Below are 25,519 nucleotides of genomic sequence, written 5' to 3'. Positions count from 1 at the left end.
TTCTTGTTCTATGTTAAATGTTTGTAATTTTGTATTCTTGTATTTTTGTGTTTTTGTATTTTTCTTGTGTTTTCCCCCCTATATATTGTCTTATAACCTTTCTACTATTAAAATGCAATAAAATATTATTTAAAAAAATGATTTCCTAAAATATTGCTTCCCAGGGGCACCTGGCTAGCCACTGTTGTCTTAGATGGCCTCCTGGCTTGACCTAACAAGGTGATTCTTGTCTTCTTAGTATGAAAATTGCACTAGTTTCAGTACAATAGTTAACAGTTACTCTGCAAACTGCAATAGAACAATAGACATAAAACTTTTTGGGACATCACTTACAAATACTGACTGACTAGTATGTATTTAACATCTAGGGGAAACAGTGTTGGTCAGTGCTGTTTTTCTAGAAAAAGAGGTGCCGGAACTTGCCATGAACACCTCCCTTGTTCTCTTAGAATGGAAATGGCGCCCACCTGAGAGGTGCCAGAACTGAGTTCTGGTGAGTTCCGGCTGGGAAAAAAGCCCTTCTGTTGGCAAGTTACTTCCGTGGTAAGATTCCACCAAGCTACCACTTACTGCCAAATTGGAAAGTAAAACCGACACTGAGAGTTCTCATTCTGATTGACTATTCCATGAGCCATAACTCAAACATCCAAATTTAGTAAACACTGCTGGTTCTGTTACTCTAAATGTTAATGGTTGCATTTGCATTTTCTTCAGACTTCTGAAACAACCAAGTCCCTTTCAATACTGGAAAACACATAGGACTTCAGTTTCATGCATGATCATTCCATAGATTGCACAAGTTCTTGGAGATGATTGAAATAAAGGACCAATAGTTATCTGCAGCTTTGTTGCCAGGAATTCGACTCCTCAAACAGAACACAAATATAAATATATATATGTGTGTTCTGAAGTGGGAGATCTGGAAAATTGCAGAGGCTACTTCTATGAAAAGCACAATGCATTTCCACCAACCCTTCATGGAAGTATTATACATAGAAAAACAAATGGAAAATTCTTTCAAAATCATAATGACACTATGCTTACTTGAGACATAATTATTTTTCCAATTGGCGTGAATATTGCATCTTTTAAAAAATTTGAATCATGGTTTTAATATAATTAATCCACGCTAAAATGTTGTAAAGAGTCTTTATTTAAGGTCTGGACATGCAGGCAGGGGAGCAAACCAAGCAACTAAAATGACTTGGATGATACTTTATCCCATGGGCTCAGGGCAAGATATCTGTACAAGCTAGTGGATTCTGCAGCGTTCAGGGGCCCAGCAATGTCCAACTACTATTGAACTGAGCTGCTCTGATGTTAGGGGCTGAACTCGTTTAATCCTAAGTGATCTTTGGCTGGCCACTGAAGTCTGAAAGAAGGAATGGGGCAGGCAAAACTTCTTGGAAAACAACAGCTTAAAGAACGAGGAAGAAAGTTAGCCCAAACTGGTCCAGAGCAATATAAATATAATAAAGATGAGAGTAGAAGAGAAGGAAAACTGAAAAAAGCGGAAACAGAGGAGAATTGCAAGTGACCAAGAGTTAGGTTAAGGGGTGCAGAGTTTAAGTAACCAGCCCAGACCTTGCTGCCTTCCCCCATTCAGTAGCAATGCTGCTGTCAGAAGGCTGTTGATGTGGTCCACACAAGTTATGACAAATACGATAGGATTTATTGGTGGGACCATTTAAGGGTAATATCCAATGAGCAGTGGGGGAGAAATCAGTTTGCCTCACATTTTTAATTCGAACTACATTTCACACCACCTGAAACAAAACACGGAATTGAAATGCAGCTACCCATTGAAATCTCCTTGCCTCCAAATTTTATGTTGAAGTTCTCCAGTCAAAAATGTATTCTTGTACAAAAATGCATCAAGGAAATTTGTTCATAAAATAAGCAGTTTCATCTATCTCTTTTTCAAGATACCAACACTCACATACCTATGATACTCTGGCTAAATGCAAATGTTAGTAAATAGTACTGACCTGGTCTTCCTTGAGGAATTTCTCAACATCAACATACCCTGCTGTGTATTTATGTTTGATAACAAGCTCACACCATCGATGTCGAACCTTTAGCAAATGAGAAAGAAAAGTAAAAGATTAGCTTCAGAAACTACAACTGGTTAAATAAAGCTCACTAAAATGCAGTTTCCTATTTTTAACACCAGTTGCCATCTTCAGAACTTGGCCATCAAGCCTTTCTCCCTGACAGATCATTAATACTAACCAGACATACTAAACATAAAATGTGGCTTAATGAAAAACACTGAAATTCTAAATAACCCCTCTCTAGGATTGTTACAATAGCCAATATCTATAGATAGGAACATTGGCAAATGAATTATATTGATATATAATAACTTGAAAAATTGTTTTATACTGAAATGCCTTATTTCATTAAATTATTTATTATTTCTCAAACTGTTTTTTTTTTAACAGGTCAGTGTTTAAAGTGAGAGAAGTATTGCGAAATAGTGTGGTGAAATAGCTTTCTCTGCACAGTTGGGGCTGATAAGACTGCTCAGAAGAAGAAACTGTGCCATCAGTGTTCACAGAGGGCTGCTTCTTTGGCGATCACTCGTAGCTGAGCATGATTGTCTTCCATAAACACGGTTTATGGAAGGGCACACTCCTAGTGACTGGAACTGTCACAGCCAGCTTATAATTGGAAGCCTAAGCTTTATATGACTGGCGGGTATGGTGAAAGGAATGGAAATGGCCCTGCTGGTCAGCATCCAACAGGGGTTTATGTATTCAGAGCACTGATAAGTTGCCTTTCCAAGATGGAAACAGCCCGTTATTACATTACAGAATAGAAAGAGCAATGTTTATAACATACATAAAAGGTAAAGGGACCCCTGACCATTAAGTCCAGTCATGACTGACTCTGGGGTTGCAGTGCTCATCTCGCTTTATTGGCCAAGGGAGCCAGCATACATCTTCCGGGTCATGTGGCCAGCATGACTAAGCTGCTTCTGGCGAATTAGAGCAGCGCATGGAAACACCGTTTACCTTCCCGCCGGAGCAGTACCTATTTATCTACTTGCACTTTGACATGCTTTCGAACTGCTAGGTTGGCAGGAGCAGGGACCGAGCAACAGGAGCTCACCCCGTCGCAGGGATTCAAACCGCCAACCTTCTGACTGGCAAGTCCTAGGCTCTGTGGTTTAACCCACAGCGCCACCTGCGTCCCTATAACATACATACAAACAACAAAAATAGAAGAGGCAGCACAGCCATGAAAAAAATAAAAACATGGGAGGTAAATCCAGGGAGGGAGAGGGAGGGAGGGAGGGGGAATGGCGATAATTCCACAACATTGCTTGGGAAGGGGGTACTGTCAATGAGTCTGGGCAGTGGGCTTGGACTCTTCACAGAAATGCCTTGAATGATGAAGACCAAGCTGGGAACTGCTGTCCTATGGTGCAATCAGGTCACTGACAATGTGTGTGAATGAAGCGACCAGATGGACAGGTCCAGTCATGTTGGTCTTTGCCACCCAACAGTTGGCTTATGGTATGGCACCACAAGGAAGCAGTTTCCATGTCAGTGCAGGGGCAAACAGTGAAGATGCCAGTATCTTTAATCCTTTGGGGAGAAAGGGGAGAGTACTGCTATTATGGCCCCTCCTCAGCCATTAAACAAAAAGGGATATCCATTTCAGTCCCTAATGCTTTTAAACAGTGTTGCAGCAAAAGCATCATGGAGAAAGCAAACCCATTATGCAATGGAATGTAAAAAAAATAAATATTAAGGTGACATTCTATAGCCGAGTACACCGCCTGCGCTGATTATCTAGCATAATAACTCCTCACCAAAAGTTTCCTGCCAGAAGGTCTGATGCCAAGGCTGGCCCTGCCATGCAAACAGGTGGCATGGCCTGCATCAGGTGGCACCATAAGGGGAACAGAAGAAGGCAGGAATTGGTGTGTGAATGTTGTAGCCAGGCTAGCTCATTTAACAGAAACTGTTTGGAAGGTTAGCTGCCCATTTTATTTCATAACTAAGAGGGCTAAAAACGCTTTCCCCCTATAATGGAAGAGTCTTTTCAAAAAAATGACAGCTCAGAGTCCAGAGTCCCTATTGGGGATACCGATAAAGGCTGCTGGGTTGGTGACCCTTGATCTAAACTAATGTCTTTCTGCATGAGTGTCAGGTAACAAGATAAATGTCTGCAGATCTAACACAAGGTCAAGCACCTGATTGATCAAGTTTAGTCTTGAAAACACTTAGAGACAGATACAGACTGGAGGACAGAGATTACTCAAGATGTTTTGCTATCTGAGGTGGGGCAGTAAATGGACTCCCATCACACCTTAAGTCAAAGTACCCAAGGGCAGCCAATTTACTTTAGAACCTATTGGAGAAAATCCCAAGCACATCCCATTTCCCTGGCAGCAAAATGCAAAGATAAGAAAATTATATAAATCAATTTGCATTACTCTCATGATTCCCCAAAACACATACTGCCTATTGATAGGGCCATTCTTGCCAAGAAACCTTTGAAATCTGAAATAACTGTTATAATGGTTTGTGCTACAGTCTGTCTGGACTGTGCTGAAGTACTTAGCCATTTTTCTTTTACAGGCTGGGCTACTGCTGTTTTACCATAACAGATACATATAATAAATAAGCCAAATAAATGATCAAAACTGACCACTGTGGGCTCATAATACGGATTTGTCTAAAAGGATAAGCAACTCTACAGACTGAGCAAGACTGATTAGCAAGGTCTATTACAAATAGATGATGATTACTGCAGCAGAATTTAGCTTTAATGTGGGGTTGGGGAACACATAAAAGAAATTGTTGCTCCTGCAAATAAGCATTTATTGTGGAATGTTCCATACAACTGCTACATCCACACATTAAATCACAAAACATTACATTATGCCAGCCCTGCAAGTGAAAACAGCATCAATATTCACCACTGACCTAACAATTTATAGTGCAATCCTATGCATGTTTATTCTGAATTTAATGTACAGAACTGCAGCTGTAGACATGATTTCTGTGGTATTTCAGCAGCCTAAGTACAAGAATTCAGCCTTGGGTGTTAAAATTTATAGATTTAAAATACAGGTGTATTTTTATAGTATACTCAAATGTTTGCTCCGTCATATAAAGCTGCATGCATATGGCTGGAATTCTCTGCACACTTACCTGGGAGAAAACCCCACCGCATACAGTTTTATCTTGGTTTGCAATCCTTGTTTGGAGGATTCACTCAAGCTATAGTCTGTGTGAATGCAAGTGTAAAAAAGGCCTGATCAAATGAGGATGTATGAATGGAAGAAAAGGGGAGTATGAGAGGAAACACACAGCAAAAACAGTGCTCCTTGATCCTTCAAACCATGGAAGATCATAAACATTACATCTGAATGCAGCTGCTTCCTGTCTGGAAGGAATTCCCACTTGAATCAGTGTATCTTACAAGTGAGTATTTTAGGTTTATTCAGTACATTTCATGTAGACTGAAAATGAGATAGTTGCATCCACTTCTACTTGCCCCCCTCATCTGTTCTGAAGAGAGAGGAAATCCCATTGCACATGCTTAAGTCCTTGTGCTAATGTGATGATTTTGTTGGAAACAAATCACAGTCTTTAACTGCCAGCCACCCCCCCCCAAAGGTTTTCTTTAAGGTGCTTTTAATGAAACAACAAAATTAAAACTCGCCTATAATTTGAAGGGGAAGAAGGGGAAGAAATGGAGGCAGTGAGAGATTTTACTTTCTTGGGCTCCATGATCACTGCAGATGGTGACAGCAGCCACGAAATTAAAAGACGCCTGCTTCTTGGGAGAAGGGCAATGACAGGCCTAGACAGCATCTTGAGAAGTAGAGACATCACCTTGCCAACAAAGGTCCGTATAGTTAAAGCTATGGTTTTCCCAGTAGTGATGTATGGAAGTGAGAGCTGGACCATAAAGAAGGCTGATCGCCGAAGAATTGATGCTTTTGAATTATGGTGCTGGAGGAGACTCTTGAGAGTCCCATGGACTGCAAGAAGATCAAACCTCTCCATTCTGAAGGAAATCAGCCCTGAGTGCTCACTGGAAGGACAGATTGTGAAGCTGAGGCTCCAGTACTTTGGCCACCTCATGAGAAGAGAAGACTCCCTGGAGAAGACCCTGATGTTGGGAAAGATGGAGGGCACAAGGAGAAGGGGGCGACAGAGGACGAGATGGTTGGATAGTGTTTTCGAGGTTACCAGCATGAGTCTGACCAAGCTGCGGGGGGCAGTGGAGGACAGGAGTGCCTGGCGTTCTCTGGTCCATGGGGTCACGAAGAGTCGGACACGACTAAACGACTAAACAACAACAATAATTTGATCATTCCCCATTAAGGCAACTAGCCCAACAAAAATGGGTCAATAATACACACTTAAAGGTTACTGAGTCTTTCCAAATACGCTGGGTTGGTATTTTGGAAGAAAAGTTTGGATTAAAAGTTGTATGTGCTTGTATCCCTGCTGCTCAGACCCGGACAGGCACCAGGATTTGCCCCACACTCGGAGAGAACAGATTACAGTTTTAGCACCATGGTATCAGTTTCCTTGAAGGTCTAGTAAATAAAATTTGTGCTACACCAAACTTTTGTGAAGTTGGGTTCTTTTTCTGCAAAACTGCAATGAGAAACCAGTGAATGGGAAACACACCTGTTGTTCCTGTTTGAAGCCATGCTTTTCCCACCTGCTGTTATTTGGGTGTCCCTGTATGAATGTATGGATTATAAAAGGGCTTCCTCGTGGTATGATCCCAACCAATCACAGATCATGTGATGAACATGAAATGCTACAGTGCTGTGATCTGGATCTGCGACAGAATCACAGAGGGCAAACTCTGCTACCTACAGTCCTTACAGTGAAGGTGGGAAGGAAGGAATGTCCCAACCACATTCTGATTCAATTAGTCAATGTGTGATTGGATAAGGAAGCAATGGACTGGTTGCCTTGGAAACAGGTAAGCCTTCCTTCTTTCACCAAACACCCATCTCCTTTTACCCCATTTTGGGAATATGTGTAAAAGCAAAAGTTAAGGCATGTTTAATAGGAAGCAAAAAGTAGTCACATAGTAACTCCTCATCCCTGCTCAGCCCACATGAAATAATAAAATCATTCCAACTTATATCTTTGTGCCTGCAGTTCTTGTAGAAATAGCTGTGACGTGTGTTTGACTATAAGCAAATATGTGCCTCCTATGCTTCCTATTAAAAATATAGGGCTTGGCATATGTTTTTAGCTGACATTTACTTGGATTTTTGTTTTGGCATGGACATTGTTCCCTTTCAATGAAATTTCCAGAAATGCTCAATCTGGGAGAGGCAATTATGATATAATAAAATGTCATAACTGCCCTGTTCAGTTCAGCAATCTCAGAGGAAAAAAATTCTTTTAAAAGGCCTATGAACAAGACAAACAATTTCAAGTGTTATGCAAAACTTGTGATTATATAAAGTTTACATTCCAACCCAACTTTCTTGAATGGTATTCTGGATTAAATAATGCGACGTATGCCAGGGATATGTCATTAAGCAGCAAGAGCCAGGATCTGCTTTTGACTTTGGCTTCTCTTGTACACACAAGAGCTGAGCTCTTAACCAAATATCACCAAATATCAAAGGGAACTTGAATATATTCTATACCCCAAGATACATATAATGCACAGAACCATTAAATGGTGGACATTGTCATACAAAACATATGGAAGGCACTAGGTTGGAGAAGACTGATAAAAGCCAAGCAAAATAGCAAGGCGGTTCCTGGAAATAAGACTAATGGATTCCCCAGAGTTCCATTCTTGGTTTCCGAATTAATGAGTCTAGCCCTAACACAATTTTAGATCAGTACTTATTTCTGTATAGCTATTCCATTCCATTTCATTTATTCTTTGCTTTGAATATTTATGTCCTGCCATTTTAGTACAAAGTCCTCACAAGACAACTTGCAAAATAAACACAAAAAACAATATACAGTCGTACCTTGGATCCCAAGCACCCTGGATCTTGGACATTTTGACTCCCGAACGATCAAAATCCGGAAGTGACTGTTCTGGTTTTTGAATGTTCTTTTGGAAGCCGAATGTCTCCGCAGCTTCCGATTGGCTGTAGGAGCTTCCTGCAGCCAATCAGAAGCCGCAATTTGGTTTTCGAATGTTTTGGAAGTCAAACGGACTTCCGGAACGGGTTCCATTCGACCTCCAAGGTACGACTGTAAATGTAACATCATCTATAAAACAGCAGCCATCAGTTAGTTACAAGGCATAAAAAGCTAGCATAAAAAATAATAAAAGGTTTGACAAAAAGTTCTCTGGGTCACTATATATAGACATGACTATTGTTCCTTAGCAACCTTGAAACTGTTTGTCTATACACGCATTGCTATGGTGGGACTATGATTGCCACCATGGTTCCCATGTCTCCCATCTGAAACCCTAGAGATATGCCCCATCAACAGGCACCATTTAATACTTGTTCTGTGCTTGCAGGAAACTGATCCTTTAGTGTGGCAGCACCTACACTTTTTGGAGCTCCCTGCCTATTAACACCAAGCTGTTTTCTTTCTGGCAACTGCTTGAAATATTTTTATTTAGGCCAGCCTACCGGAAATCTCTATGTGGGACAAGAAGCTACAGTTAGAACTGGATATGGAACAACTGATTGGTTCAAAATTGGGAAAGGAGTATGACAAGGCTGTATCTTGTCTCCCTGCTTATTTAACTTATATGCAGAATTCATCATGCGAAAGGCTGGGCTGGGTGAATCCCAAGCCGGAATTAAGATTGCCGGAAGAAATATCATCAACCTCAGATATGCAGATGGCACAACCTTGATGGCAGAAAGTGAGGAGGATTTAAAGAACCTTTTATTGAGGGTGAAAGAGGAGAGCGCAAAATATGGTCAGAAGCTCAACATCAAAAAAAAAAACGAAGACCATGGCCACTGGGCCCATCACCTGGCAAATAGAAGGGGAAGAAATGGAGGCAGTAAGAGATTTTACTTTCTTGGGCTCCATGATCACTGCAGATGGTGAGAGCAGCCACAAAATTAAAATACGCCTGCTTCTTGGGAGAAAAGCAATGACAAACCTAGACAGCATCTTAAAAAGTAGAGACATCACCTTGCCAACAAAGGCCCGTATAGTAAAAGCTATGGTTTTCCCAGTAGTGATGTATCGAAGTGAAAGCTGGACCATAAAGAAGGCTGATTGCCGAAGAATTGATGCTTTTGAATTATGGTGCTGGAGGAGACTATTGAGAGTACCATGGACTGCAAGAAGGTCAAACCTGTCCATTCTTAAGGAAATCAGCCCTGAGTGCTCACTGGAAGGACAGATCGTGAAGCTGAGGCTCCAATACTTTGGCCACCTCATGAGAAGAGAAGACTCACTGGAAAAGACCCTGATGTTGGGAAAGATGGAGGGCACAAGGAGAAGGGGACGACAGAGGACGATAGTGTTGGATAGTGTTCTCGAAGCTACCAGCATGAGTTTGACCAAACTGCGGGAGGCAGTGGAAGACAGGAGTGCCTGGCATGCTCTGGTCCATGGGGTCACGAAGAGTCGGACACGACTAAACGACTAAACGACAACAAAACCCAGACATGAAGTTAAACATGTGTTTTATTTCTTTTTAGATACTGTTAATTATCATTTTTTGAATATTTTAAAATACCTGTTTTTATCTATAATAAAATGTTTTATTATATATATATATTTGTAAACCACTTAGTTAAAAACAGCAGATTTACAGTGGTTTCTTCTTGGCCCAGTGGCAAAAGCACACCTTGCCATCCTCCCTGCCATTATAACCCAACAGGTACCAAAGGCTTCTGGACTACTAAGAACCTCAAACGATTTCAATAGGCAGACGCCAAAACAGGGCAGAACCTGTAATATGTGAAACACTCCTTCTGTCTTTCCAAGACTCCCTTTGCCTGAATGAACCTTCCCTAACGCTCCCACATTTTGCAGCAGGATCCACTAGTTCAATTTATCTTTCACTATAAACATAAAGGGATACAGGCCTCACAATAAGGACTGGAGTGAGGAGACAGATTGCAAAATACCTTCTTGAAGAAATAACTTTCCCTTTCTGTGTCTGCTGTCCCCCCCCCCCCCCCGTAATGTCATCCTCCTACTACTGAAAAATGAGGCACAAGACACTGACGCAACACAGAGCCTGCAGTTCTATGACCTTTAGGGTGTCCTACATTTAACACAGTATATTGAAATGAGAGCATTAAATGCAACACATTTCCTTGCCATGTACAAATAAGGAGACACATATATGCTCTTTTAGCAGCGTTCAACCTACGGAGGGAGCTTTCTGAGGCACAGCTGTGTTTATTGCCCTATTCCAAACATTTATACCGCACACATCATTGTGATCTCTTGGTGTCTTGGTAATTGTCGACTTTCCATAAACTATTCCCGAGAGTAGGTATAACTTTTACCATTAATATACTGAAAACTGCAAGGCAATAAAGCACACAAAAGCCAGACGGAATAACTCTTGCAGATGGAGGGATGGATCAGATTATTAGTGAGGAAGACTCTCGCTGTTAAGTAGACTGAGTGGCTCATTAGGAAACCAGAGCATTGTCTGGATACTGTACATGCACAGTTCTTTATTCCACCACCAGAGGTGGAGCACGCTCTCTGCAAAAATCTGGTCAGTTGTGGAACAAGAAGACGACATTTGCATGCTAAGAATCTCCACCATCCTTAACTGTATGATTACAGTTCTGTCTCAAAGGATAGTTCATTTTCACACAGATTAGAACACTTCTCTTATAGTTTCAGACAACTCCACAAAATAGTCCAATGTGGGTAAATAATGGAAGACAGCTATTGGTTTCATGCACTGCTTGTGATTTCCCAGGGGCTGTTCCTGTTCGAAATAAAGTGACCAGCTGGAAGGATCTCTGGTCTAATCCAGTATAACCCTTCTTATGTTCTCACATCCCTCAAGCAGAGGACATGATATATTTCCAACAGTGTTTAGCCTTTTCAATTAAGACAATGAAGTAATAGCATCCTTGGATCCTAGCATCAATTTTCAAGAGGATTATTACCACTTAAACATTTACTTTTACAAATCATGTATTCATGAAATGCAAAGTTTCAAAATTTGAGTTTGGACTGTTAGTCAAATTTATATTTGGAATTGTTTCAGTTCTCTCTTAAGGGAGGATATGAAATACAACTATTACATGTGGCAGGCTGCGAACAAGGCTTTATTGGAAAACAGAGCAGCTTTCTCCAATACAAGGCATCCCCTATGCGCACAAAGCAGGAGTGGCTAAGCCTTTTTCAGTCCAGGAACTACATTCAAGGTTAGCCAACCCTCCAAAGGCTGTGCAGCGTGCATGCATTCATGTAAGCACACACATGTGTGCACTCACCACATCATATGCACCAATCCGCACATGGACACCTGCACAGGAACACAACACACAATCTCTCATTCACACACAGAGCACACTGCGTGCCTCTGATGGGCAGGGGAGGGGGGAAATCGCATCCCTATCATTCCACCAGTCTGGGAGGAGAGACTGAAACCTCTCCACTCGCCATAGCTCCCTCCTCCTCCTCTGTTATCATTAATCAATTATTGTTGCAAGTGGCAGCTGTTGTTGCACGTGGTCGCCTCAGCTGCTCTTCAGAATGATCTTGAGGTCATATCTTAAACAGCTGAAGCTTGTGGTGCCAGCAGTAACCAGTGCCACCTAGTGACTAAAGCAGAGAGCAATGGAGAGTGAGATCTCTCCAGCAGACATCACCAAAGGTTCCCAAGCGCTGTGGGATTGCTCTCCATTAGGAAGTGGACAGCTGAAATTTTCAAGAGGGTTCTCTCCCCCCAAAACACAGATTAACTATTAATTACAGAGGGAAGACTGGACTGAACATTACAATAAAATAAATAAAATAAAATAAAGCTGCCCCTCCTGACAAAAGGGGGGTACCTTTGGGAGCTACAAAAAGACTTCTAGGAGGCTAGATGTATTATGCAGGCTAGCTACCCTTGCAATGAAATTAAGGGGGAAATAACCCAAAATTCACTTTAAAGTTCTATAGGTCCCTTCCCACCCCCCACTAAAATTGCACAACCATGCATGGGATTTATTTACTACAGGGTCACAAAGTAGTTTTTTATAAAGTACAGAGATGTGCTTTACTAAGAATATAAATATATTAGGTGAAAAATTCCCCTCTGAAAAACAGGAACATTATTGCCCACTACAATTCAACACACATACACACTATTTGATTTTACACAGTGCCTCTTTCGGAATATCAGTGTGGGCATGTAGGCGCTGTAAGAAATTGCTGATTGCCTTTGCTTTGCTCAGGTCATTGTGCAAATCTCCTATCTAGGAGACACAGGCTGATAAAGAGTTCTGTAGATATTTCCCCAATTCACAGCACAACACAAAGCATGCTGGTATTTCACTCTGCAATCCAATATGACCTTGACTCAGTTAAGAAGGCTAAGGAACTTAAGAATTTTGTGTGCATGGAAAAAAACAGGGAGGATGGGAGGACTTACTGTTTATAGAAGGAGAAGCAATTTTCATACAGCATCAAAAGGTAGTTAGGCGCCTTGTTTTACAGAACTGTTCCCTGCAAGGCCACAGGCAAATTCTTAAGACTATACCTACTTTTCCAAGGGTAGGGGAACTCTACTCATCACTTTTGGCAACATGGTAATTGACTTTCTTTCTGTTGTGTAACATGTTATATACATGAAGCTGCTCCAAAGAGGTGTGGTGCTGTTTTTAAGCACTACTTGGTCACAACCCGCAGAATAGCTAGGAAGGCAGATAAGACACTAAACCTGAAAGCATGGATGGCAAACAGTGGCACTGCTATGTGGTTAACATGTTGTATGCCTGCTAGTTTTTCCATGGTTTGGTAAACAGATAAAAGTGACTTGCTTATAAATAAATTTTCTTTAAAAACACAACAACTTGAGAACTCTACATTGTTTGTAGTAAGTAAGGTAACTTCATTTGGTCTGTTAAATAAAAGGTCATCAGTTTACAGGACCGTGTACAATGAAGCTGTTGTAGGAGAAAGGCTACGTACCCCTGGATATGATATATGGACTTCCATTTTTCACATCTTCTGCAAAAGCACTTATATTTCTTCAGTCCATTCTCTCTCTCTCTCTCTAAATATTCCATCTGATGGCCTTGGTATGCATTGCACATTATGAAACTGAACATTATTAACCAACTTGATGAAAGAAGAAAAAATGTACCAAAGTAACTTTCCATCTGCTATGAAGACTCTTTTTGGGGGAAGTAAGGACTCAGGAACATATACAGGAAGGAAAATAAAGCTAATTTTAGAGCCAATTTTATTTTGTGGAAACTACTAAGGCGATTCATATGCAACATTTACCAGATGGTGGTAACATGGTCATACCACTCAATAAGATGGGGAAGCAAGGAACATGGAAAATCTTGATTTATACTTTACTGTGTGACTGGAGAGTACAGGTGATCCAAGCTGAGTATTGAAAAACTTCTTATCCTCAGCACCTCATCTCTAACTGAGATTCTAGCAATCTCCTAGCTGTTTGGATTAATTAGACAATAGGTGATGTATATCTGTATAATTAGCCAATGAAGATCTTCTGATGAAGCCTGCTCTACATGCTACTGCCATCTGAAGCATGGTTGCTAAGTACATGGGACAATTCTTGCCCCCAGAAAAACTGTCAACATGTATAAGGTTGATAAAATACCTCCCTATCTAGTGGATCTTCAGAGTTAAATTGTTTCTGGATTATGTTTTTTCCCCCTTTGGTTGCCTTTTTGGTTGAAAAGGGATTTAATACATTTTTAAATAAACAAAAAAATACGTAACATTATTATATTGCTGTCTCTTCCTTTGCAGTGGAGAGGAAAATAGGCTAAAAATCTACTTTTTCTTTTCTTTTTTTAGAATTTACTGGTTTAAATGTTTCTACCAAAGTTTAGTCAAATAGTTCTGAAATTGTCAGCTCAGATATTTAGTCCTGCGCATGCTAGGTTGCAGACCTGAGCTTCAGGAATGTCTAGGCCCACTGCTATGCTATGTTTAAATCACATGAAATCCACCCTTTTTTTAATCCTTCATCTCGCTCCACCAATCACAGAAATCAAGTCCACAGTGTGTACCTTCTGAAAGCCACTGTCCAGTTCACATAAGACTTCATTAATGCAGCAGCAGGCATAAATGTTCACAAAGTCTGAGTCACTTCCAAGCTAAGTTCTTACCAATCTTGACTTATTTACGGCTGACGCTATAATTGTTCTGCATATTTGTCTGCGTTATTTTGCAAGATCTTTCCCCAACTACAATGAAGTACACAAAATAAATCTAGGAAAATCTATGGGATCTGTTTAACATAAAGATATTGCTGACTGGGGATAACTGCAAAGTCCTTTTCTGGTTTCCATGTATATTTAATACAGTTTAGAAATGCAAATGCTCTTGGAGGCAGGAGGGAAATAAGGCAAAATGTTAAACTAAGGCTGCAATCCTAAGCACATTTATTTGGAAATGAACACACAGCGGGATTTGCGGTGGATAAGCATGCATACATTTAGGCTGCATGTTCCCCCAGAAGCTTATGGTCAAAATTGTATTTTAAAACTACCACCCATGATTCTGTTTACAGAGCAACTACCATAATAATTCAGATCTGGCTTCCAACACATCTGGAAGTACCAAGAAAATATTAAGACAGGGCGCGTCCAATGGACCTAAAACCCAGGGTTAGCTGCATTATCTCAAAAACATCCCCATGTAGTTGGAAAGGCTATTATTATTACTAATAATAAGTTACTGTGTTTATTTATTTATTTTATTTTTATTAGTATAATGATGAATACAATATAATTTTATAGGAAGGAGTTCAATATAGTACTATTGAAATCATTCTGTCGGTACGAACATTTCAGCTTGCCAGTCAAAACGATCAGGGAACCAGGCAGAGGGCCTTCTCAGTAGTGGCACCCGCCCTGTGGAACGCCCTCCCACCAGATGTCAAAGAGAACAACTACTACCAGACTTTTAGAAGACATCCGAAGGCAGCTCTGTTTAGGGAAGCTTTTAATGTTTGATGTATTACGGTATTTTGATATTTTGTTGGAAGCTGCCCAGAGTGGCTGGGGAAGCCCAGCCATATGGGCGGGGTATAAATAATAAATTATTAATTATTATTATTATTATTATCATCATTATCATCATCCCCCTATGACCTGCTATGGAGAGTGCAGCGGGAGGGGAGAAGAGATGGGTAAAGTCTCACTGCCCTAGTGGAAGTCTACCAGTGGGACCCTTAACAATTAGTGTTTCTTATGAGTAGTAATTATTTGACCTAAACAGTAATAGTTAAATGATTGGTGCTTTTCCTAGACGCTTAAAGGATTTCACGTGCATTATTTCTGAGTTGAGTAGATGTTACAGTAGTGTGACTGCCACTGAATGCAGCTACCCTCGTATTTCTTCTTTCTACTCAGTAATGTCTAATAACAAAAAGGTGCTCTCTAATCGTACAATGCTTTGAGTTTTCTTAGCTGGCTGACATTCACAGGGGCAGGGAACATCAAAGAGCAAAAGAGAGCCTAGTTCTGCCCTAAGTAATTCTTACAACAGCACCATAAAGTAAATCACAAGGGAGGCTTCTTAGGCCAAGTAAAACCATGTGCCCATCTAGTCCGTTAACACCTGCTCTGGCTAACTAGCTGCAGATCTCCATCATCTCAGACGTAAGTCTTCAACACCACCTGCTACCTGATCCTTTTTTAAGTGGAGATGGCGGGGATTGAACCTAAGCTTCATACGAAAGAAGGGGCTACTGAAGCTTCCCTGGGTGCCACCCTCTTCTCACTCTGAATTCAAGTCAGGCTGTAAAAGAAGGTTCCAGAGGGCACTTAGAGGGGACTCCTTGTCTCCCTTTCCAGCTGTGAGTCAGTGTTTTTAAATTTGGTGCCATTTTCTGCTGCCACGGGGCAAACAAAGAAATAAACAAGAGTCGAATTCAAAAAGCACCAAATTGTTCCAGTGGCTTTAAGGGAAGAATCCAGAATGCATGTAGTGTGTTCCCATTTATTCCATTTCAGGTCGGCCCCACCAGTTTACCTGTCCTGCACCTAACGTATTTGACCCCATGCCAGGGGTCAAATGAAGAGGCCTGGTGAACATAATCAGAGCCAGAGGCCAGAGGCTCTCCATCACTATTATATTCCATGATTTTACATTTCCTCTCAGTGATCCCATTTGCTAAGCGGAGGAGACTTTAATAACTTTTTCAGGCATTTCTCCCATGTAAGCCTTTTACAGTTGTACCTTGGATCCTGAATGCTTTGGTACTCAGATGTTTTGGCTCCCGAATGCCGCAAACCCGGAAGCGAGTGTTGCAGTTCTTTGGAATATGAATGTTCAGCGGGGCTTCCGTGGCTTCTGATCGGCTGCAGGAGCTTCCTGCAGCCAATCAGAAGCCGTGCTTTGGTTTCTGAACGTTTTGGTAGTAAAACACATTTCCGGAACGGATTCCGTTCGACTTCAGAGGTACCACTGTATTTTATTTATTGCTTACACCTACACACTTTTCATCCCTAGTCTGGCATTTTTGAGATGGGGTAACCCACGTGGGTGGCGCTGTGGGTAAAACCTCAGTGCCTAGGGCTTGCCGATCGCATGGTCGGCGGTTCGAATCCCCACGGCAGGGTGAGCTCCAGTCTTTCGGTCCCAGCTCCTGCCCACCTAGCAGTTCGAAAGCACCCCTAAGTGCAAGTAGATAAATAGGTACCGCTTTATAGCGGGAAGGTAAACGGCGTTTCCGTGTGCTGCGCTGGTGCTGGCTCACCAGAGCAGCTTCATCACGCTGGCCACGTGACCCGGAAGTGTCTCCAGACAGCGCTGGCCCCCGGCCTCTTAAGTGAGATGGGCGCACAACCCTAGAGTCGGACACGACTGGCCCGTACGGGCGGGGTACCTTTACCTTTACCTTTAACCCAAAAACAACAGCCCTCAAAATTCACATATGTCATGGATGGATTTTTGTTTTTAACAGTGGATATCCCTAGGTAAAGTGACTTAAGTGACTTAAGTCACTCTTCAAGGAACAAACACACTTGAACAAAAATGAAAGGGGTTGTTACGTGAGCCCATAACACACTTTAATTAATGCCTTCTACAGAAGGACTTAGGAAAGTAGAAACCTTGTAAAAACAGCATTACTCACTGATCTCTAGTCTTAAAAGTAGCACAGCAGGAGAAAGGAGTGAGGATTAGGAATGTAAAAGCTGCCTTGTATGAAATCAGGCTAATACTTCATATTGATCAGAACTGTCTGCACTGGCCTTTCCCAACCTGGTGCCCTCCATATGGTTTGGACTACATTTCCCATCTGTTCTACCTATCATGGCCAGGGCTGGTTCTTCCTTTCGGAATTAAGCAGCTTGTGATGTAGGAATCATCCCTTCTTTGACAAGCACTCACAGCTCACTAGTGAAGCCTATCTAGTGTGAAAACTTTTCATATTAAGCTATTCTGATGCTTTCTGAATTATTCTGCAATATTTCATGTTTAGGTTGTTAAATTTTTAGTGCACACCTCGGGGGGTTTTCTGTCAAAGCTCTCTAAAATGGTAAGATCTTTTAAACTAGAATAATCAATTTCAATATCCCAATGTGCAAGCTTAAGCACCTCTAACATCTGCTTACGGTATACAGAAACTGTACAGTGGGTCATTCACAATCTCTCTGGTTTTTGTACAATTAATACTAGCACACTTACTAAGGTGTAAGCCCCACTGGACAAAGCAGGACTGATGTCTAACTAAGCATGCACAGGATGGCACTGCAAAGTTGTTTTCTAAGCTTCTCTAAATGTCAATTCATTCTCTGATGAAAATCTGAAGCAAAAAGAGCAATATGTAATTCTTTCCCAGAACAAGCCACCTCACTGGAACATACAACAGATTAACACTGATGGTTAATCTAGGTGCCCAGATGCAAAAGAACAGCCTCTGCACATTTCACAGTTGTGTAGAAGTTTCAGCAGATGCACCTAGCATGCACACAAGCTGAAATTTCCTCTTTTGCAACATCGTCACTAGCAAGGCAACTTGCAAATTCCTTCGAAGTTGATTCCACTACCACCCCACCACCAAAACCCAAGACGGTAGGAATCTTACAAAAGAACTGTAACAGTATTTCAACAATATTTCACAGGCAAGATCTCTAGTCTAGGAGCTAGAAAAAACTATCAAAATTTTCTAAGTTTCTGATAGCCAGCACTGGGCAGGAGAAGTGGTAAACATACCTGAAAACTATTTAAAGTCTAACAAAACAGATAGGCTAATATCTTACATACACTTACCTGGGAGCAAGTCTCACTTCTTGTATAATATTATTAATATTTTAAAAATAATTTTCTTATTTGTATCCCAGCCACTCTGGGTTGCTTCTAAAGTGACATACATGGGGGGGGGCACACTTAGGTTCATTCTTCAGTCTTGAGCACCTCACTCTTTGTTTCTATTATAGTGTCCAAAACCAGAGTGTATACATTTATATTCATTTTGCTCATATTCCTACTGCTTTAAATCCAAGCTTAGAAGCTCAAAAGAACAAATGAAACATTAGTCAAGTCCGCTTTGTAAACTCAACTAGTCTAAAAATAATTTTTAGAGCCAATTTTGCTAATACTGAAGAAAGAGGTAGATAGTTCAGATAAAATGCCTTAAAAGCATACTTCAGATTCGACCTATCTAGCAGGAAAGGAAGGAAATTAGCCCTAAAATTGTTTTTCTCCTTGCAAAAATTTTTGGCAGTGAAATGTCCTCTGTGGTAAAGCCAAGACTGTTCCAATTATGTATTGTTTAGAACCACACAGCCTCTGTAAAAAAATATTAACTTTTTAAACCTCAGTACATGAATACGTGTTGCAAGACCAAAATTAACTGAATGAAGAATATGGACTATACAACATGCCCCTTTACAGTGGCGTAGCGTGGGGGGTGCAGGGGGGGGCGGCCGCACCGGGCGCAACATCTGGGGGTTAGGGAAATCCACGGGTTAGGGGGCGCAAATCCATGGGTTAGGGGGCGCAAATTACTTGCCTTGCCCCGGGTGCTGATAACCCACGCTACGCCACTGCCCCTTTAGACTTGGTTTCACTGGTTAGGGCCCTATAATAATGTCAAATTAACATCCACATGGATGGTTCCATTATATGCCATCAACGTTTTGAACAGCAACACATGCAGAAGACACTGGTGCATATCCAACGTCAGCTAGTGCATGTGAGCATATTCAGTGTAGATTACAACACACTATATAAATACATTCAGAGGCAAATCTTCGTAAGTGAGGCTGCGGCGGCCTTTTATTTTGCTATCCTTGCTCCACAGTGAGTGTTTTAATAATGGCTGTAGTGTATGCCTGAATGCCCTACCACGTGGTTATTTTAAAAATAATAACAACAGGATTTAAAGCATGAATAAATGTGCAGGCTCTGTTTCTTGTGCTAATCATAGTACAACTGCATGGGTGAGACGTGTGTCTAAATGTCGGTGTTGTGGGTCATGTGTTGTAACAACGTTGTTGACCTTCTGGGAGGCAGGTTGGGTGGGCGGGGCGGCATGTCATCCGAAACCTAAAGTTCTACATTCCCTCTTTGATCTCCGGCCCTTCCCAATAGCTCATCAGGTTTTGTCAGAACACATGCTGTCAGTGTGCATTCCCTTCTCATTGATCTTCTGTTCTTACAAATAGCCCCTGGTTATTTGCATTTATGTTCTACACCCAGTGATCCCCCTCCTAACAAAGGGGAGTTTCTTGTGGATAGATACCGTCTGTCAGCAGAATAAATAAAATCAAACACATCTGCAGAAAATATTCTCCTCTGTTTCAGTGTCTCATTTACCAATCACTGCTTTTAAAAAAAAAGCATAATCTGCTGAGTGGAACTTATCTCTGAGTACAGTGGTACCTCGGGTTAAGTACTTAATTCGTTCTGGAGGTCTGTTCTTAACCTAAAACTGTTCTTAACCTGAAGCACCACTTTAGCTAATGGGGCCTCCCGCTGCTGCTGTGCCAACAGAGCACGATTTCTGTTCTCATCCTGAAGCAAAGTTCTTAATCTGAAGCACTATTTCTGGGTTAGCGGAGTCTGTAACCTGAAACGTATGTAACCTGAAGCGTATGTAACCTCAGGTTACATCTCAACATTTGCAGCAGAAAATTATGGTAACGTAAAACAATTTCTGAGTGACCATCTGAAGCCTGCCTACATGATCTTCTCATTTCTACATTTTAGTTTATTTATCAATTGTTACTTTTATATCCCACCTTTCTGCCCAGGAGCTGAAGGTAGCATATATGGCTCTCTCCCAGCCAATTTTATCCTTGCAACAACCCTGTGAGGCAGGCTAGGGTGAGAGGCAGTGGCAGGTCCAAGGTCACCGTGTGAACTACATGGATGAGTGGGGGGTTTGAAGGGCACAAAACATCCTGAATAAAGTATTTGTAACTTTTTCTTTTTTATTCTGTAATTACTTTCTTTTTTTGTTGGTAAAACCTCAACAAACATCTTAAAAAAAAAAAACATCCTGAATTAAGCAGTACCCTAACATCTAGATTTTTATTTTATAACCAGGAAATTCGCCCTCTTCAAACTGAATGTTGTTGATTAAAACCCTCATACAGTGGTACCTCGGGTTAAGTACTTAATTCGTTCCGGAGGTCTGTACTTAACCTGAAACTGTTCTTAACCTGAAGCACCACTTTAGCTAATGGGGCCTCCTGCTGCTGCCGTGCTGACGGAGCACAATTTCTGTTCTCACCCTGAAGCAAAGTTCTTAACCTGAAGCACTATTTCTGGGTTAGCGGAGTCTGTAACCTGAAGCGTATGTAACCCGAGGTACCACTTTACTCAAAACTTCCACACTGGTCCTAGAACTTGCCAACACTACAAGGAAAAAGCATTCATCAGAGTGCTAACTGTATTTGGAAATATGGAAAGCCCCTCGCTTAGACAGGCGACAGTATGTAAACCAACATTCCCTTTTGAGGGGCGTAGGTGCCTGTGATTCAGTAGCTGCAGAAACGTTAATGGTATGTTATCTTGGTTGCTCTTCTTAAAGGGTCTAGTTAAGCCCTTGATTTCACCTTGCAAAATAAAACCGACGTAGTGCTTCTGCTACAGAGGTTATAACTTTGTTTCAAAGGCCAAAACTGCATACAAGTCCAGTAGCATGAATTTGACACAATTTATAGTAGAAAGGGGAAATAATAATATCAGTAGGGTGTGAAAATCTCACAGGCCTAGGTTCTCTGGCATGAATCTGCAACAGAGGAGTTACAGCTTTGATCTTACCTCCTCAGTTATTTCTCTTCCAGATATAGAAGTCCTGACATTTCTCTGGTATTTGTGTGTGATTAAAATATACCCTAAATATATCTTAATTCCTATAAATAGCAAAGTGAAACTTTCAAGGCTAAGTAAAAATAAATCTGGCATTCAGAACATCATATAAACAAATAAATAAAAGTTGAAATAAACTTGCAACTATTATCATATTACACTGAGCATTTCCTTGGAGAAAGTAGAAATTTTTGAATTGTGTGGTTTTAAATCTGATGTTCTGATCTACAAAAGCTCATGCTAGCACTCCAGAACCTGCAAAAACAAATTACTACAATTCTAATGGCTACTTCCCCTGCCATATTCAGTTCTAACCACTGAATATGGCAATAATTTTTTTTAATTAAATTCCTACAGACACTTTCTCTTATCTTCACACACAAGTAATTAAAAGTCAAGTTTTGAATTTTTTTTTCCTTTATGCCGGGATAGGCAGTGGCCAATTGGCAACTACTTCTGAAATGCAATCAACGAGCTCTCAAAGCTATTGAATTCTTCTTTCTGACAATGTATGTATCACCGGTTTTAGCTTTGGACCAATCCCCAAAACAGAGGAAAAGCAGGATGCCATGGAGGTACTGAGGGCTTCTTGAAGAAGGCAAAGGATAGCTACAAGATGACACCATTCAACGCAGGGGTCTATAAAACATTTTGGCAATCTGAACATTAAACAATGCTCCAGACAAATGTATCTGCTGAAAATAATGGTACTGTCTGTAAGCCACAGCAAACACTTCAGTAGGGAGAGAGCACAGAGCAAGAGCTCCATTGTGATTTTCAGGTTTACCTTATAATAATAAGGAATGGTTTTATCAGTGTTTTCTAATCTCAGTGGGTTGTGGGAGGGGGAGCTCAGCAAGGGTGAAATCTATATGTGCTGGGTGCTGCCTGTCCAGCATTATGATGTATTTCTTCCTCTTTTTTCTAAGCAGAAGTCCCTCATAGTCCCAGTTGCCAGAAACAAATTATCACATTTGCAATATATGCTATAATTACAATGCTTGTTGGCTAAGAAACAACTGTTGCTTGGAATTCATATCACTGAAACGGCATTTTAATTTCTCACAAATGCTACATCTTTATCCTGTATGGATCAAAAAAGAAGAATTAAGTGGATATACAATGAGATACCCCCAGTGAGTGGGGGAGAAAGGGAGGCAGACTCAATGATTTGTTGTAATCTCTGTGTCTTTTGTATGCTTGTTATACCAATAAAAACCAAAAATTAAGATAAAAACAAATGCTCAGCCTAACATTTGTGCACTACAATTCTTGATCATGGCTGAACACAAGCATTAAACAATTGAGCACTGGACAAATATAAGCAGGTACTGGATCACAGAAAGCACTGAAGACAAATGTGTGACTATTTTTTAAATAAAACCTTCTCTTGGTGAGTGATTTTTCAAACTCAAAAGACAAAGCTGAAGGATGAGACTTGGCTGTAGTCACCTAACCATGGGATCATACATGTACACACATGCTTAATTAGAAACAAAAGCTTATTAAAAACATAGTTGCACAGATAAAAGCAGTAAATGCAACCTATGTACTGCCTATACTGCCTCCAGGATAGATTTAGACTTTTTTCATTTATTAAAAAAATTCAGATTAACTCTTGATGTGGCATAATGGGGATATTCCCCCACTACTGCCTTATTTGCCAAGTTTATGAGCTCACTATGTCTGTAACTGGATTACCTCTGCATCCTGCTCACGGAGGTGGTAAGTTTTCTGTAAGCACTCCAGCGTTTTTGAACATAATGTCTTCTTTTCCAAGAGGCACTCCAGAAGTAAGACCAGCTGGTCTGGGGAAAGCTAGAAGAAAATAAATAGCTTGTGAGGGTTTTAAAAAAAAATTGCTTAGTGTATAATTTGACTAAAAGAGACTAGACAGTGAATAGTCTGAGATAACCTGTGTAATTATATCACGTGCATGAAATTCAAGAAGTTTGTTGTAGTTCATTTCTGAAAAGCCTTACATTCTCTGTATTCCAAAAGACTCTTTCCAAAAGGCTAATCAAAACTTATCTAGAGTAGTTTCTCAATCAATATTTAGATTAGATGAAAACCATATTTAGCTTAATGAAATGTTTTTAAAGTTTATTGGGCTCCGAGCTTTATGGAATATATATGCTTGTGACTCTGTTTTGATAAAGGCAGAAAAACAAGAGTGCAAGTTAAACTGCATCAACTCCCGAAAGCTCAGAAACACAGAAGACTGCTGAACTAGACAGAGGTCTGTCAGTTTTATGATATGAAGCATTCGTTGGTATGTAAAGGTAAAGGTACCCCTGCCCGTACGGGCCAGTCGTGTCCGACTCTAGGGTTGCGTGCTCATCTCGCTCTAGAGGCCGTGAGCCGGCGCCGTCCGAAGATACTTCCGGGTCACGTGGCCAGCGTGACGAAGCTGCTCTGGTGAGCCAGCACCAGCGCAGCACATTGAAACGCCGTTTACCTTCCTGCTAGAAAGCGGTCCCTATTTATCTACTTGCACTTAAGAGTGCTTTCAAACTGCTAGGTGGGCAGGAGCTGGGACCGAACGATGGGAGCTCACCCCGCCGCGGGGATTCGAACCGCCGACCATACGATTGGCAAGTCCTAGGCACTGAGGTTTTACCCACAGCGCCACCCGCGTCCCCTTCATTTGTATGACTGAGAAACAAAAACAAGCTTGGTGGCATACAAGTACATATTGTGATGGTACATTTCCAGTGCAAAGTTGCCCAAGTTCCCTTTCAGTTGTACAATTGATGAAATATGCGTATACTTGCATCTTTTATGGTGCAACTATATGCCTATTTACTCAGAAACAAGTCCCACTGTGTTCAATGAGCCTTACTCACAGGTAAGTGTGCCAAGGACTGCAGCCATCTTGTGTTTACAGACAAAAAGAGCTAAGAATTTAAGTTCAAGTAATATGAAGGGAAACGTCTGATGGAGCTTAAGTATTCCATTTACTCTGTTTTTATCGGATAGAAAAATAAATAATTCATTGAAAACTAAAGTACTAATATATGTCAGCTACCAGGAGATATCATTTGATTTGGAAATTCTGGGTCCTGAATGTCCCGTAAAGGTTTTCTTATTTACTCTCTACAAGTCTACAGCATAAAAAAGAAAATAAAAAATGCCATGTGTAGAAATAAGCTTGTGCATGCAAAACAGAAGCATGGTATTACTCAGTAATCCCACTTTATCACATCTGAACACCAACTGTTGAAATGCTTCCAGATCTTTTTGTGTGATGACTTTGCCTAGTATACCCATACTTGCTGTATTTTGGTACGGGGATCAAATTCTAACAAATAAAGAACACTGACTGTAAGGATAGATTGATTACATTAACCCACAAATTCCCACTTAAAATCAATACTGTACAGATAATGCACTTTAAAATCCTGTCAAACCAGATAAAACAACAACAAATTTAAGCATAAGGCCCACTTTCCAGATTCTTAGAATAACCCTGTATCGCTTGCAGTCCTAACCATATTATGATTTTCTTCACTGATGTCACTTGTGAGATCACCCTTAAAACAAAAAAGGAACAAGGTAGTAGCTGATTATTCTAGACATTTTTGGTTGAACAAATGTCCCAAACCCTGAAGATTAAGCTCATTTGCAATAGAAAATACTATGGAATGAACTCCCTATCTTGGGAGAAATCATTGTTTTTCCATTTGCTTTGGTCCCTCCTCATCAGTCTGGTGGTGGTGGAGTTTAAATATGTATACTGCCCTTCATCCTAATATCACAGAGCAGTTCACAACATAAAGATACAAAATGAGAACACAATTTACATAATAAAACCAGAACAAAAAACCCCAATAACCCTCCTCCCACAAACACATTTAGAGACCATAGAATCTTCAGCCAGCCAGCCAAAGGCCTGGTTATAGAGAAATGTTTTCTCCTAGTGCCTAAAGATATGTAATGAAGGTGCCAGGAAAGCCTCCCCGGGGACAACAGTCCACAAACAGGGAGACACTGCAGAGTAGGCCCGTTCCTGGGTTGCCACCCTCTGGACCTCTTGTGGTCCTGAGCCATTTTCATTTCATTAAGGGTCTCTTGTGTATGAGTAAGCC

General features: G+C 40.9%; 1 protein-coding gene across 7 annotated transcripts in view; it reads right to left on the bottom strand.

Annotated features, from left to right (window-relative positions):
• The window catches only part of AOPEP (aminopeptidase O (putative)), a 182,519-nt gene that overhangs the window by 6,174 nt on the left and 150,826 nt on the right, over positions 1–25,519 (bottom strand). For all 7 annotated transcript variants that reach the window (XM_079996065.1, XM_079996063.1, XM_079996067.1 and 4 more), the window contains 2 exons: positions 23,133–23,249; positions 1,989–2,075 (listed from right to left, as the gene is read on the bottom strand). In XM_079996065.1, the coding sequence (XP_079852191.1) occupies positions 1,989–2,075; positions 23,133–23,249 (204 nt within the window). The remainder of the gene's footprint in view (positions 1–1,988; positions 2,076–23,132; positions 23,250–25,519) is intronic.

The sequence above is a fragment of the Podarcis cretensis genome (assembly GCF_951804945.1).
Source record: "Podarcis cretensis genome assembly, chromosome: 11".
Lineage (NCBI taxonomy): Eukaryota > Metazoa > Chordata > Lepidosauria > Squamata > Lacertidae > Podarcis > Podarcis cretensis.
Note: the sequence above shows the minus strand (reverse complement) of the source record. Positions and strands in the feature narration are given on the sequence as shown.